Source organism: Macrobrachium nipponense, chromosome 7 (genome assembly GCF_015104395.2).
Source record: "Macrobrachium nipponense isolate FS-2020 chromosome 7, ASM1510439v2, whole genome shotgun sequence".
Taxonomy (NCBI): Eukaryota; Metazoa; Arthropoda; class Malacostraca; order Decapoda; family Palaemonidae; genus Macrobrachium; species Macrobrachium nipponense.
In genome coordinates this window covers 40,645,235-40,661,338 of record NC_061109.1, presented here as the reverse complement: position 1 = coordinate 40,661,338, position 16,104 = coordinate 40,645,235, and the positions used below count along the sequence as shown (strand labels likewise).

The 16,104-nt window shown below is 46.1% G+C and overlaps 1 protein-coding gene across 1 annotated transcript in view; it reads right to left on the bottom strand.

Moving 5' to 3' along the window:
* LOC135217581 (mitochondrial glutamate carrier 1-like) overlaps positions 1-16,104 on the bottom strand; it is an 86,659-nt gene that overhangs the window by 34,710 nt on the left and 35,845 nt on the right. The window contains exon 4 of the mRNA XM_064253547.1: positions 15,101-15,235. Coding sequence (XP_064109617.1) covers positions 15,101-15,235 — 135 coding nt within the window. The remainder of the gene's footprint in view (positions 1-15,100; positions 15,236-16,104) is intronic.

The following is a 16,104-nucleotide window of genomic DNA, read 5'->3' as shown; positions in this document are numbered from 1 at the left end:
CTGCCATAGCTTCCAGTACTTTGATATGGAGCTGGCGGAATGGAAGGGACCAGGTTCCTTGTACCTTTTTGTACTGAGAGTACCCTCCCCAGCTGCTTAGTGACGCATCTGTGTGGATAACTAGTGCCAGCGGAGGGAACTGAAGAGGAATTGACTTCTACAAATTCTTGACTCCGTCCAGGGGCGGAGGCGTGTCTTTGAGTTTTGCTTTTAGCAGAACGTCTGTTATCAAAGCAAATTGGGCAGAGCCTAGGATCCTTTCCTGGTTCCTCCGAGACATTTGCTTGCATTTGAGAAATTGTCTGGTTGCTTTGGCTATTTCTCTCCTCTTCAACGACGGAATTGATAGTGTGTGTGAGTTCAAGTCCCACTGAATGCCCAACCGGGACTTGGTCCTGTTTATCTGGAATCCTAGGTGTTCCAGAAACTTGATTACTTTGACCGTTGCTTTGTGACATTCCTCGATGCTTGTGGCCCAAACGAGCCAATCGTCCAGATACGCAACTAGCATTATTCCCAGAGACCTGAGTTCTTGAACGACTGTCTCCGCCAATTTTGTAAAGATTCTGGGGGCTACATTGAGCCCTTGAAGGAGAATGCCTGGTTCCCTAGTCTGAAACCTAGGAACGGGCGGAAGTGTCTTGCTACTGGAGCATGATAGTATGCGTCTGTAAGATCGATAGAGGTGGTGACGGCCCCACGGGGTAGTAAGGTTCGCACCTGCGAGATGGTCAGCATTCTGAACTTGTCGCAACGAATGAATAAGTTTAGATGGGACAAGTCTAGAATTATTCTTAGTTTGTTTGAGCCTTTCTTTGGCACGCTCACAAGTGACCTTGAAACTTTAAATGCTTGACTCTTGACACTACTCCTTTCTGAAGGAGTTCTTGGGCTCACTCCATCAATTCCGCTGTTGGTTGTTGATGGAAGGTTTTGGATGGAGGGGGACCTTTGATCCAGCTCCAACCTAGACCTTTGGACACAATGCTCTGTCACCCAGTTGCTGAACCTCCATCTGTGTCGAAAGAGGAACAGTTTCCCTCCAACCTGAGGGTTCTCACTGGCTCGGGGAAGGGCGTGTCCCGCGACCTCCTCGTAAGTGTTTACCTCGTCTGGATGCTCTTCCGCCGCCTCTCTGGCGGAAGGCACCTCTAGCTCTGCTACCCCTGCCGAACCTGTTAAAAGGTTGAAAGGACTGGCTTTCAAATACTGGGTTGAAAGCCGGGGAGACAGCGTAGGAGGTCAAAGCCTGTGCTTGTGGTTGCGCCACCAGCAGAAACTGTTGTTGTGGCTGTGCCTTGGAGGTAGACGGTTGCGGTACTTGTGATACCGGAACCGCCTGCATCACTGCCTGTTGCTGAGGAGCCTGGAAAGGCTGGAATTTCCTAGGCTTCTTAGATTTCTTGGTTGAAGAGGCCGACTCTGACTTCCTCTTACTAGTTAAACCCCAGCGAACTTTCAGACTCTGGTTGAGTCTGGTTGCCTCGCAGTGAACCGAGTTCACCACCGACTCTGGGAAGAGATCAGCACCCCAGATCGAAGCAGCCAATAACTTATTGGCCTCATGTCGGATGGTGGCCTCCGCCAGGACATGCTTCCGACAATTTCGTCTTGCTATGATAAAATCATATAAGTCACACTGCATTGTATGCAATTGTGACTTAGCTATGATCTTAAACACAGGTTCATCTCCGTAGATCAGAGATGATACCTCCGTCATAACAAGCGTATTGAGGGACCTGGACAATCTCATTCGGGCGTCAAATTCAGCCTGGATGAGGCTGTCCGGAAGCCTGGGTAGCCTCTCGCTAAATTGCGTGATGGCAGTCTGGTTTGAGCTTCCCGACCGAAAAGGTGGCCGGGAGATCCAACCATAGATCTTCTGTTCCAGGGAGTAGGAGCGATGTAGGCTCTGTTTCCCGGAGCTGCGGCATTGGCTCATCCCTCATCGCGGCCTGCATCGTGAGCTCCGCTACCTTCGTAGTGAACGGGATGGGCGTTTCCCCGTCCACTGTGAAGATTGTGAATGCGCTTTTAAATGCTTGGACCCTGGTATTGATGCACTCCCAATCTTCCAGGCTCCTAAGCCATTCACGTTGGGCTTGATCCGGGGAGAGGATGACCGTCTCCTTTGGGATCTTGTCCTCTCTCCTCATGGCCGCTTCCGTATGGCGGGCATACCCGATGAAGGGGGGTTGCAGATCTGCCGGATGAAACTCGAAGTCCTCAAGCCTTCGAGTTCCACAGCCCTCCAACGTCAGCATCCCGTCCTTGAAGGGAGTGTAGGAAGAAATCCTCCAGGGATTACTTGCCGTGAAAGCGGGGAGAGTATTATAGTCCGGCATGGTTTGGACTGCCATGCCGGGGTGCGCAAGACCTGTCACGGGGTTCTCACGGAGACCTGCGATGAGGTTCTCCTGAGTGACCAGCCTCTCCGAAATGGCTCGGATTGACTGGCCTGACTCCTCCAAAGAAGATGAGATTTGCGTGAACATCTCCTGGAACTTGTTTTTGGACAAGTTCCAACCGCAGAAACTACCCATTTGCTGCATAATATTTGCAGTAAAGGTGTCTGTGTCGAAAGGAACAGGTTCCACCTTCTCTTTGGGGGGTCCTAGGACGGGCTCCTGTAGAGGTCGAAGGCTCAGGGTCGGGGAAGAGCTGAGCCTTGTCCCTAGAAGACTTAACCTTGGAGCCCTTTGAATACGAAGACGTTCTAGGCTTCTCTCCTCCGGGATGGTGAGCCGAAGTTTTCTGAGAGCCACTAGAACTTGACTTCTTCGACAGCGTCTTTTGAAGCGTCTTGTATTCACGCTTGCCTTTAACTTTACGGATCACCTGGGCGGACTTCGGTCTGACCGACTGCCCATCCCCGGTGAATCCCTGGAAAGAAGAAGAAGATGCAGTAGGAGAAGAAGCTCTAGATGGGCTCAAGGGGAGACCTTGAGCCCCCACTAAACCTGCCTCACTTACATTCCTACCTGCGGCGTCTACCGTCATGGGCTCGAGGTCAAGGTTGAGAGCTGCTACTTCCTCCAGGGCTTCTTAGTTCGCAGGTTCCTCCGAAGCCAGAGCCACCTGTTCTTGAATAGTGGCGATCAGAGGAGCCGCCGCTTCTGGGTCGACGTAAGAGGTCGGTTTTCCGCCAGGGAAAATGAGGGTGGCCATCTTCTTGTCCAAAATGTACGGCTGCCCCTTAGATACGTTGCAACCGAAACCGCCAACCCAGGCCTTCAGAGTGGTTTGAGCGTTGTCCCTGACCGCCTGAGCACCCTAAAAGAGAGGGTTAGAAGTAATACTTAAGGCTACTTAAGATTAACTTAAATTACGTATAGTAAATGATATATCACGAATTATATAGGCCAATAAATTACATGTGACAAGGTTTAGTATCCAGAGATGTACTTACTCCGGAGGAGACCTGATCCACCAGCTCGTAACAGATGGTGCAGCTCTCATGGTGCCAAACTGCCAAATCGCCGTACCGGATCGCACAGGTAGCATGGGTCCGGCAGACCTCGTGCCCACAGGGGTCTTGGAGAACGGCGTTGCAGCCCGACTCCTGACAGTGGGTAGCCTGTAAGTGAAATGATACACGAGTATCAACACTAACTTTCTGGACTAAGTCCATGATGTGATATATCATAACACCGGAGTGCACCGGAGTTCATAGACAATTTTAAGGCTTAGTCTCTACCTGCTCTTCTGCCGTGTAACGTGGTGAGTGTCCGATAGGGTTGGTAAAACTTGAATCAGTGCGTCTCCGGCGTTGCCGGAGGACAAAATATCACCGAGATAGTAGTACCTAACCTATACGCCGGAGCGAGGAGTACTAGGACGGCGGGTGAGGAGCAGGGGGGGGGACCAATAATTAGTGGCGGGGTGGATAACTCCGCCGTAAAAACTTAACATTAGAATAAGTAGGTGGTGAAACCCGGGTGGTGAGCGGGGTCTCCGCCAACTTAGACTAAAACAATGGATGTAAAGAATAAACATAAACATATATCAAGTATAAAAAGATGCCGGAGCTTTCCTACAGTCACTGGCCTTGGGGTCTGGCGATGCCGGAGCCCCGATCCGCCGGAGCGGGAAGGATGGTGACTCGGGATAGGAGAGCTCGGCCCGAGAACCGAGGAGATCAGAGCGCAACCGAGCCTGGTGGCCAACCGAGGCTCGGCCAGGCAGGGAACCCCCCCCCCCCCAGTACTCTATGATGAGAGCGGTGAGAGCCAAGCCAGCACCGCGTGTCCCCCAACTAACTCCCGTATCCCCCGCATGGAGGGGGGGAAGAAGGGAGGGAGCTCGGATCGGTTGCCAGGGACAAAGTGAACGAGCGTATCTCCCCCTCTTCTCGGTCATGGAGTGAGCCATGCGGTGAGAAAGACCATGCGATCACAGGTGGCCTAGGCCAGCTCGAACCATCTCAAAAAGCATGAATACAATAACATCCTAACAAAACACGGGGGAGAAGGAAGAAAATCGAGGATAAGAGAAAGAAAAGTCCTGGAGAAGCTGGGTCGGACCAACCTAGGGAGGGCGACCTAGCAACTCAAAGCAGCTGGCCTATGCTGATACGTAGGAACGTAGGGCGGTGGCCAGGGTAGCTCAGGACCAAAGGAAAGGACGTAAGTCCTATATGGAGCCTATCATAGACCTAATTACAAAGGAACATGAATGCATGAACTCTAAGCTGATAGGAGTGATGTAGGCTACGAGCCTGTGTGAACTCAAAAGAACCCCCGTGTTAAAATAAATGATTAAATAATCATAATAGCACGTCAATAATGCATAACCATAGTAATAAACATGTACTGCTAAATCATTCAAGCACAAACGGTATAGGAGACCGAGAGTAGCACGAAACAATGAAACACATGGGAGCGAGCCGCCTTGCACAAAGTCGTCCGGGACGCCGTCTTTAATAACCACAATAAAATGGTTAAACGGGCCCTTGCCCGGCTAAAATCGACATGAAACATTTCTAGCAGTACTTAACTTGGATGCAGCAATAGGTTGATGTTCCATGATGAAATAAGATAAATCCAGTGCAAGCACAACACAGAGCAAGAAAAAAACATGTGCGGTCTGGATAGTGCTAACGAAAAGGATGCCGCCAGAGGCGCTAGTAGTAGTGGTAGCGGGGAGTGGGCCTTGGATCGGCTCCTCTCTGGTAGGGGGATTTTGAAGAAGGATGAATCTAAAATGAAGTTTTTATGATAAAACGAAGTTTAATGTATACTTACCTGGCAGGTATATATATAGCTATATTCTCTGTTCCACCTGGCAGAAATTTTCAAAACTCGCGGCAATCGCTAGTAACCTATTAGTAGTTCAGGCACCACCACCCCGTTACCGTGGCGCTGGCGCTAGCGCTAGGAACCGTTTCCCAATTGGGCCAGATTTTCTCTGAACCTGTCCCCTGAGGGGAGGCGGGTGGGAATTAAATTATATATACCTGCCAGGTAAGTATACATTAAACTTCGTTTTATCATAAAAACTTCATTTTAATGTATGACACTTACCTGGCAGGTATATATATAGCTGATTGACACATTTGGAGGTGGGTCAAGGACAGCAACATTCTTAGAGTATAAAAAATATTATTAAAATATTATTAAAACTCTCCAGGTTCCTTACCTGCTAAGGTAGCTGACTTCATAGGTCCTGCCTCTAAGCCTGCTTAAACTTAGTAGCTCTCAACAAGGAAGTGTCCTGTCTGTTGAAGAAGCTAAGACTGGAACTGACAACTGGACGTGACCAATGTGTTGACAGATCCTTACAGCCCTCTTATGCCACGGCATTCAAGCTAGTAACAGATCATTTACCTGAACTACACACACACCATCACCCGATAATACAACACAACTGAGAAAAGTACCGCACCCTTTTCTCAGACGACCAAGAAACACAAACACCATCACCTAATAAAAACAACTAGCTTACAAGAAGGTTATGGGGTAGTAACTCCTTTGCCCAATACTGTACCCGAGGACACGTATGGACCTAGCGTCTGACAATTATCGAAGGTTGTTTGAACGTCCCTAAGATAATGAGACGCAAATATTGAATTAGTTCTCCAATATGTTGATTCAATAATTTCCTTGAGGGCTAAATTCTTTTTAAAAGCTAATGAAGTCGCCACTGCCCTTACTTCATGAGCCTTCACTTTCAAAATACCAAAATAAAAGCTCTGCTCTTCACACAAACATATGAGCCTCTTTAATTAACTCTCTCATGAAAAAGGCTAGAGCGTTCTTCGTCATGGGTCTAGTGGGGTCTTTAACTGAACACCACAGAGCATCAGACCTCCCTCTGATAACTCTTGTTCTTTCTAAATAACATCTCAATGCTCTCACTGGGCAGAGAACTCTTTCTTGCTCGTTACCGACCAATTCAGCTAGACCCAAAACTTCAAAGGATCTTGGCCAAGGATTAGCTGGATCCTCATTCTTGGCCAAGAAACCTTCTTGGAATGAACACACTGCATTGCCGTGTCTCCATCCCACCTTCTTCGATATGGCCTGAAGCTCACTAACTCTTTTAGCAGTTGCCAATGCTACTAAAAAGATAGTCTTCTTAGCAAGATCTCTCAGAGAGGATTCCTCTAACGGTTCGAATTTGCTAGAAGTTAAATACTTCAAGACCACATCCAGGTTCCACGCAGGTGGCCTGCCTTCTGATTGTTTCTTCGTCCCAAACGACCTAATCAGATCTCTCAGATCTAAGTTATTCGAGATGTCTAGATCCCTGTGTCTAAACACTGAGGTTAGCATACTCTTATAACCTTTAATTGTCGAAACTGACAAGTGTAAATCCTTCCTCAAGTAAAGAAGGAAATCTGCGATTTGGGTCACAGAGGTACTGGATGAAGACACTTTCCTGTTTTTACACCACTTCCGGAAATTGTCCCACTTCGACTGATACACCGTGATTGTGGAGGTTCTTCTGGCTCTAGCCACTGCACTGGCCACCTCTCTAGAATATCCCCTCGCTCTGACCACCCCCGACGCTTCGATAGTCCTGAACGCAAGTCAGACCCAGAGCGAGGGTATTCTTGTGAAACTGTCGAAGTGGGGTTGTTTGAGTAAATCTACTCTTAGAGGAAGAGTCCTTGGCGTATCTACTGTCCATTCCAGTACCTCTGTGAACCAACTTTGGGCCGGCCAAAACGGGGCTACTAAGGTCATCCTCGTTCCTTTGCTCTCCCTGAACTTCTTCATCACTTTCCCCAGCACCTTGAACGGAGGAAAAAGCGTACAGATCTAAGTTTGACCAATCCATCAAGAACGCATCTACCGCCACTGCTTCCTGGTCTGGAATCGGAGAGCAATATGGTTGGTAACCTCTTTGTTCTGGCTGTCGCAAACAGATCCACTACCGGACGGCCCCATAACACTTCCACAGGCTCTGGCAAACCTCCATGTGCAACGTCCACTCCGTCGAGAGAAGTTGCTCTCTCCTGCTCAACAGGTCCGCACCCACGTTCTTCTCTCCTTGTATAAACCTGGTGAGTATCACGACCTTTTCCTCTTCTGCCCAAAGCAGAATTTCTTTTGCCAGATTGTAAAGGGGAAAAGAATGAGTTCCCCTTGCTTCCGAATATATGCCAGAGCCGTGGTGTTGTCCGAGTTGACCTGCACTGTCTTGTTTCGAATCAACTCTCTGAAGTGCTTCAAAGCCAAGAAAATTGCCAACAGTTCCTTCCTGTTTATGTGCCACTTTGTTTCGTCCTTGTTCCAAAGTCCCGACACCCTCTTGAGGGCCTAATGTCGCTCCCCAACCCGCGTCCGACGCGTCGGAAAAAACAAAGACGAGGTCTGGGTTCTTCTGCTGAAGCGACATCCTCTTGCTAACCTGCCTGGAGTTAGCCACCACTTTAATTCCTCCTTTACTTCGGTCGGAATTAGAAACTGGAAGGAATCCGGTTGCGATTTTCTTGGCCATGAATCCTTCAGGAAAAACTGAAGAGGTCTCATGTGCAGTCTTCCTAAAGAAATGAACCTCTCTAGTGAAGAGAGTGTGCCCAGTAGACTCATCCACTCTCTTGCAGAGCATCGGTCTTTCTTTAGAAAATCCTGCACCTTCTGAATGCATTGGGCTTGCCTTTCGGGGGACGGAAAAGCCCGAAAAGTCACTGCCGAAATCTGAATCCCCAAATAAACTATCTGTTGTTTGGGCTCCAAATGGGACTTTCCCATATTCACTACCAGACCTAGGTCTTTTGCTAAGTCCAATGTTTGACTTACGTCCTCCAGACATTGACTTCTCGACTGGGATCTTATCAACCAGTCGTCCAGATACAAAGACACTCTGATCCCTCTTAAATGTAGCCATCTCGCCACATTGGACATCATCCTCGTGAATACTTGAGGGGCTGTGCAAAGGCCGAAGCATAGGGCTTGAACTGAAAGACCCTGTCCTGAATCACAAACCTTAGATACTTCCTGCTTCCTGGATGAATCGGAATATGAAAGTATGCGTCTTGTAAGTCCAGAGTCGCCATCCAGTCCCCTGGACGTACCGCTGCCAGTACTGAATCGTTCGTCTCCATAGTGAACTTGGTCTTTTCTACGAAAAGATTCAGTTGACTTACGTCCAGCACTGGCCTCCAACCTCCCGAGGACTTTGCAACCAGGAACAGACGGTTTGTAAAAATCCCGGAGATTCGTGATCCAGAACAGGTTCTATTGCTCCTTTCTCTAGCATGGAAGCTACCTGCTCCCACAGAGCCGCTTTCTTCTCTAAATCGTTGTAATTTGCCCCGAGGGCTCTCGGAGATGTTGCGAGAGGAGGTCTTTTCACGAAAGGAATCTTGTACCCTTCCCGAGCTACGTTGACAGCCCAGGGATCTGCCTTCATTTGTTGCCAAACTTCCCAAAAACCTTGAAGTCTGGCTCCCACTGTCGTCTGGAGGACCGAGTTCTCATTCTTTAGAGGGGGTCTTGGCTCCTCTTTTCGCGGGTACTCTCTTACCCCTAAATGCGGGTCGAGTGAATGTTCTTCCTCGAAAGGGCTGTTGCGACGGTCTAGTCTCCTTTGGCGTCTTCTTCACCAACTTGGTTGGTAAGAACTTCTTAACCGAAGACGAAAGAAGATCTTGAGTGGCTTTCTGCGAAAGGGATAGAGCTATATCCCTAATCACCTCTGAAGGAAACAGCTGTTTCGAAAGGGGAGAGAACAGTAACTCCGATTTCTGAGAGTTAGAAACTCCTTTTGAGGCGAACGAACACAACAGCGATCTCTTCTTAAGCACTCCTGCTGTGAATAACGAAGCCAGCTCATTCGTTCCGTCTCTAAGAGCCTTATCCATGCAGGACATAATGCTCTTAGCTGTTTCTAAGTCCTGCGAATCCTCTTCTCCTATGGAATTCGCTAGCGCTCCCAAAGACCAATCCAAGAAATTAAAGACTTCGAAAGTCCTAAAAATCCCTTTAAATAGATGGTCAAATTCCGAGGACGTCCACCAGACCTTGGCCGACTGTAACGCCTGTCTGCGTGAGCTGTCCACTATACTGGAGAAGTCCCCCTGGGAGGAGGCAGGTACTCCCAGGCCTAGACTTTCTCCAGTAGCGTACCATACTCCTGATTTAGAAGCTAACTTAGCTGGAGGAAAAACAAACGAGTATTTTCCCGCTTCTTTCTTGTCCTTCATCCAGTCATTCACCCGTTGAAGGGCCTTCTTTGCCGAAATTGACATCGTCATTTTCAGGAAGGAGGACTTCTTTGGAGTCCTAGTCTGGAAAACTGTGATAAGGGGGATAACGGAGCTGTCGGTTTAAATTCCCCCTCAAAAACAGCAATAAGACGTGAAGTCAGAACCTTATTAATCTGAAGAAGGTTCTGTATTCTTTTCTTCAATTACTTCCAACTCTTCTTCTGCTGAAGAAATATCTTGCAAGTCGTCGTCGTATTGACGCTTCGTTGACGGACTAGCGTCCTGCCGCCTGCGTCCTGCGGCTCGCGAGGCATCGGCGTCCTGCCGCCTCTCGATGTCTTGCCGCCTGCGTCCTGCGGCTACCGATGCGTCTGCGTCCTGCCGCCTCTCAATGTCCTGCCGCCTGCGTCCTGCGTCCATCGTAGACACGCCTGCTTCCTGCCGCCTGCGGTCCTGCGTCCACCATTGGTCCCGCGTCCTGACGTTTGCGTCCTGCTTCTTCCGACACTATTTTCCTCCTAGCGCCAGTGCGCCCTGCGTCCTCGGCGAACGCGTCCTTGTCTTCCCTTTTCGAAGACTTAATGGGAAGGAAATCGTCCTTACGCCTCGAAGATGCTTGTTCAGGAGCATCCCAAGACTTCACCAACACTGCCAACTTGGACTGCATTTCCCGTAAGAAATGCTTCGTACCATCCTCCTGAATGGTAGACGACGAAGGACGAGGATTACGAGCTGGACTGCGACCTAAAGGAGAGCGATCTTGTACTCTACCCGACGGAGAAATACGAGGGGAGGATCCATAAGAAGATGGAGGCGATTCTCCCAAGGCAATACCATGCCGAGACGGACGTATATCGCCAGTGCGATTTGCGTCCTCTCTAGCACGAAAAATCCTTTTCCTCTTGATCGGTACTGCTTCCCCGTCTTCCGAGGATGACAACACCTCAGACTACTCCAGCCTCACTATCTTGCACCTGTCTCTCGAGAGCAGTTGATGTCCTGAACGTCCTCTTGAGTGGGCGAGACACCACTGCATACCGACGTTCTCGCTCGGAAGTCGAACCTTCCGAGGACGCACACTTCCCAGTTACGCCTTTTCTGTGGCGAACTGCAACAGCCTGGGAACTTGCAACAGGACTGTTCGAAGGGACGCCTGACCGTGTCAAAACCTCTCTCGCCTCCCTTCGACTGTCGACATGCCTTCTCCCTTGGGTCTGGGAGCTTGACAGAGGTCTAGGTCTAGGAGCACGAGAGAGACGATCAGACGCCCCCTCCACTACACTTTCACTGACATCGAAAGCACTAACTTTGTCTGTAAGTCGCTGTATCTGGTCGCCCATGGACGCAAGGGCAGCGAACACTTTCACAATATTTGTATCGTTCGTCTCCTCCGATACAGCAGCGGGCGCAGGAGATACCTGGGGAGAAGGAAGGAACTACCAAATTCTACATTAGAAGGAGCTGGAGAGGAAATACAATCACTCCTTTTACTCGAAGAATTTGACTTCTCACTACGAGAAACAGATCTCCTTACACGATCTTTCTCCAGTCTCTCAACGTATTTCATAAAGACCTTCCATTCCTTCTCTGATAAATTCTCACATTCAATGCATCTATTCTCCCAAGTACACACATTCTCCCTACATTTCTTACAAACGGTATGAGGGTCGACCGAAGCTTTCGGCAGTTATCTTACCTACACCCCTTTTTCTTTTTACACACACTCTAAACATACTTCCAGAGTCAGACATCTTAAAGAACAATCCAAAGCGAATGCCAAGCTAACGTTTCCGAGTACAATACCAAAATCCAAGATCAGTCAGCAACGAGAATGAAAATTCTAGCAGGGAACCACCAACAATGTTGCCGGTTCGGCTGGCAGAGAAAATCTGGCCCAATTGGGAACGGTTCCTAGCGCTAGCGCCACGGTAACGGGGTGGTGGTTGCCTGAACTACTAATAGGTTACTAGCGATTGCCGCGAGTTTTGAAAATTTCTGCCAGGTGGAACAGAGAATATAGCTATATATATACCTGCCAGGTAAGTGTCATACATTAAATGTATTTTTCCCAGCAGACATCAATTCAATTCTTATTCAGGTCTTGGTCTGCAAAAAGAATTCTTCAGGGCAAGAGAGATCTTGGTGCAAAAACATCTTGAGAGAAGCAGAAGAATGCATAAGTTCCAGTGCTTTCAAGGGCTTTATGGTGTGCCAATAAGTGAAGCAACAAACAAGAACAAAGCTGTCACTGCTGCTTAAACCTGAAAATTTGTTAAATTGTAACCTAGACAGGAACACTGATGACAACAAACACTTGTGACATGAAAGTGGTGGTGGTGGATCATTTTACCAAACTCCCAGCAAAAAAAGTTTCACTGGGCATTTGGCCATCTTGAAGGCAAACAACTCAATAAGTTTTATCCTTGAGTTCTGCCTGAGAGTTCCTGAAGTCTGAAGACAGAATCATCCATGAATTTGCTGCAATCCTCTGACCCAAGTCAAGAAGCGTAGTCTCCACCACAACTTCTGCCCAACATCTGTTCTATTATGAGCAAGTATGTCTTTGGTGCTGGTAACCAAAAATAACGAGTTCATCACAAATCAATCTGCTCTTTCTCCTACTCAAAGATGTTAGCAAACTATAATTCAGTCTTTATTGAAGGAATATTCTAAAAGAGTGAAATGTTCCTGGCAATCAAACATCCCAGCACTGACCACCTCAACTCCAAGATGGGGCATGCCATTCCACTGTGGCAGTGCATAGTCAACGAACTTACTTTCAGTTTAGAAGGGATGTTTGTCTATCCTGAACCAAAGCTTCACTGTTTTTGAAAATATCCAGCCAATACTGAGTGCTGCAGGAGTTTTGACCTCACGGAGGATGGTTAAAACAAAGATGGTGAAGTATTTAACATTTCTTGAAGAAACCACCTTCTCTATCCATCAGCAAGCAGGGGTGGAAGGGGCCACATTTTACTGTAAATGTTCTGAAGTTTAGCACCAAAACTTCTCAGAACCAATCTGATTAAATGCTGGTTTCTCCAACAGTGCAGTCTAATCACCTTTGATAACTTATACTGTTCCAGTATGCTTATACATACAGCTGCTGGTGCCAAGTCTGAGCAAAGACATAAAAGACAGTTACCAGGTAGAAAAAAATAAAAACTGAAATACCTTCTTGAACCATGCAGTCAAAATAATGTATTTCATGATAGTGGCACCCCCTTTAACTACAGGAATACTGTGATGTTCTTCTTACTGGATCACCATGCAAACTGCTCAAAACCCATTCTGAAGATGGTTTGATACACTTAACGGTTTGGTAGGCAGAGTTTAATAATTCAGTTGCCCTCTTGTCGCATTAATCTGTAGAATACAGGAGAACCACCTCACACCCCACTCTTCATCAGCTTCAGCAACCCTGACCTCCCCTAGTTGGATGTTTGGAACCCTTCACCAGTGCAACTGTACTACAAAAGCCTATTTGGTGCAATGTGGTGGGGGGGGGGGGGGGTGAAGATTTCTCAAAAAAAAAAAAAAAAAGGATGATTTATAACACCCAACAATGCTCCTACCTACTAACTTGATCTCCAGGATTTCTTGATATAAACACTCACTTGTAGGGGAACTGGAAGAATAATCCACTTATTTCTTAATGGTTACCTTACTTGGGAACTTTGCCATAGGTTCTGCCTTTCTGGGACTGCTTCCTGTTCTCACTATTTGGAGACAACCTTGGACATTGACTCCTTCTTAGGTGTTTACTTCCATTCCTGGAAGAGGTTAATATGTTATCAACAATGGTGATCACTGTCCTGGTTGATAGAGGCCAACTTGTTCAGGAGCTCCTTCACCACATTCTTCAAGAACAAGAATAAATTTCGAAGAACTGATACTTTCAGGTTCTGAGTGACTGAGGGAGACAGGATGGGGCAACATTAAGTTTTTTCAAAACCACACTATCCAAAAGTTATATCACCATCCTAATGTGTATGAAGGAATTGTGGCTGAAAAAAAACATCCTCTTGGCCTAGGTTATGTCCTTTATTGACTTGGCTCCTTTAGTCAGCCATGAACTAACAACTCCCAATACCCATTTCTACCAGTTAGACATGGGTAAGAACTCTTGAAGAAAGTGCTCTGCCCTGTTGATCTTCATTAATGGGAATGTGACTAAAGGTGGAGTGATCGAAGATGGATTGCTTTGAAAGGCTCTTCATAATAGCAGAGCGGCGATGTGTCTGTGGCAAACAACCCTGGCTACAAGAGCATCTAAAGTTCTCTGATCACACAACAAAAACTGGTTTTGAGTGGTAATTGGTCAATTGCAGCACTTCTATTAGTCCATCTTCAGCCTGATATCCACATCAATGTCTGACATTTACAATGAATGGCAGAAGGTAAAAAATATGACTGGCCAGGTCATTTCATTGTGCACTGGTTTAAAGTTCTGCAATTGACATCCCCTTCTTGGGATTCTACTATGTCTGGAGCACAAACATGAAGACTTTTGAGAAGAAGGCCTCAAACTGCAGCCATGGTTAACTCTGGTTCATCTTTTTCCTTGTTTACCAGGCATCACATGGCCCCTGAACCTATCAATGCACATTCTCTTTGAATCTTTAATGTGCTGGTCAGGACAAGCAGGCTTACAGACCCAAAAAATTTTGTCACTCTTCCTTGAAGCATTCTTGTCACAACTACTACCACCTGGCTTCCTTGAGTTATCTCAAAGCTGAAGAATGCTGGATATTCTGGTCACAACTAGCTCTTACTTCTTGTGGGTGAGTACCCATGAGTTTGCATTTTAGGATATAAAAATCTCACATTGAACATTCAGCTACTGAAAACAAAAAAAAGAAAATGGCTGAAAAGAAGGATATGAAACAACTAATGAATAATCAGACAGTTGTTAGAATAATACTAAAAATTTAGGAAAGTCATCGATCAGCACCTGAAGCTCCGAATGGTACAAGACACAGACAACCACTATTCTTCTATTGTCTGTTAGAAAACAAGAATGTTGAGCCTGGGGACATCTGAAGAACATAAATGTTGGTACATACACAACTGATGGGGTTGTATTGAAGCAAACAATACTAAAGAAAATCATTCCACAGCCAATAGATTTTCCTTGTCACGAAATTCTTACTTGACGTCTAAATATTATCCTTGCTTATACAGTACTGAGCTTGGCCTTGCCTCCTCAATTGGAAGAGCCTTTTCTAATGTAATAGCTTTATCTGACAAACACGTAACCTTCTGAGGTTTCAATGACATCACATGACACCACTGTATACTTAACCTGTGAAATATTGACGTCATTCAAAGAAAATTTTTGGCCTACTTTGCTTATCATTTTAACATTTAATTTCTAATGTTATCAATTTATGAATATGATACAATATATGACACATAACTAGGGCTAAAAAGATATATACTTACATAGAATTGTACAAGCGCTCTCCATTTGGTCCAATTTGCTGATTCTGAAGTCTTGTTTTCACTAAATCTAACGGAAATACACAAGTCACACCAACAATACCAGCAATACCACCATTCATAATTTTTGGCAACAACCTGAAATAAAATCAAAACAAATCTATGAAATGTGGTAAATTAATATACATGCACTGAAAATATAACTAAGATCTGAACAACAAATTTCAGGCATTACTAGACCAAAGACAATCTTGATTATAGAACCCATTTGATTTGTGGGATGGAGATTCCAGGAAATCCTGGAATTCCATGTATTTTACTAACCTCTGGATTACATGGATACACTGCAGCCTACATAATTGAAATCCCCTATGTATCAGCATTGGTAATTTTAATTATGATGCCCGAAAGTGAATCTGAACTTAAATATGTTTTACAGATAGTGATTACGAACATATAACCTTTTTATAACAATTATTTTTTTCTTCACACAAACCCATGCATCACATTGGTATATGCCTATATGTAGCAGGGTTTAAAAGAAGAAGGCATTCTCATTACAAACATTCATCTTGGAATGCCAGACATATGATAACCAATAATCTTACTTTAAGTACAAACTTGATGTGAGACATCAAGATTCCAAAGAACGAGTGGAGTCATTCTATAATAAAATAAGATTTTATATATATGTCAGATGAAAGAGGGGCTATGATTAATAATATGTTTAAAATGCCAATGTGATGTGCTATGTAATGTTAAGTGAAATCACATATCACGGCTTGCTTAGAGATAGGCTGAGCTGTAGGGGCAGCTTACATGAGAAAGGAATTTGAATACGCAAGCAGTTTAACCGAGAGATCACTCACCCAGTCGTGAGGCATGTTCATTCGTTTGTACGGGTGTAACAGGCCTAATAGTCAAAGGCACTTGCAAAAGTCACATTCTTTTAGGTAAACGCTAAGAGGTGAGGTGTTACATCCCGAATGTCGGGAGAGAACGCCCCA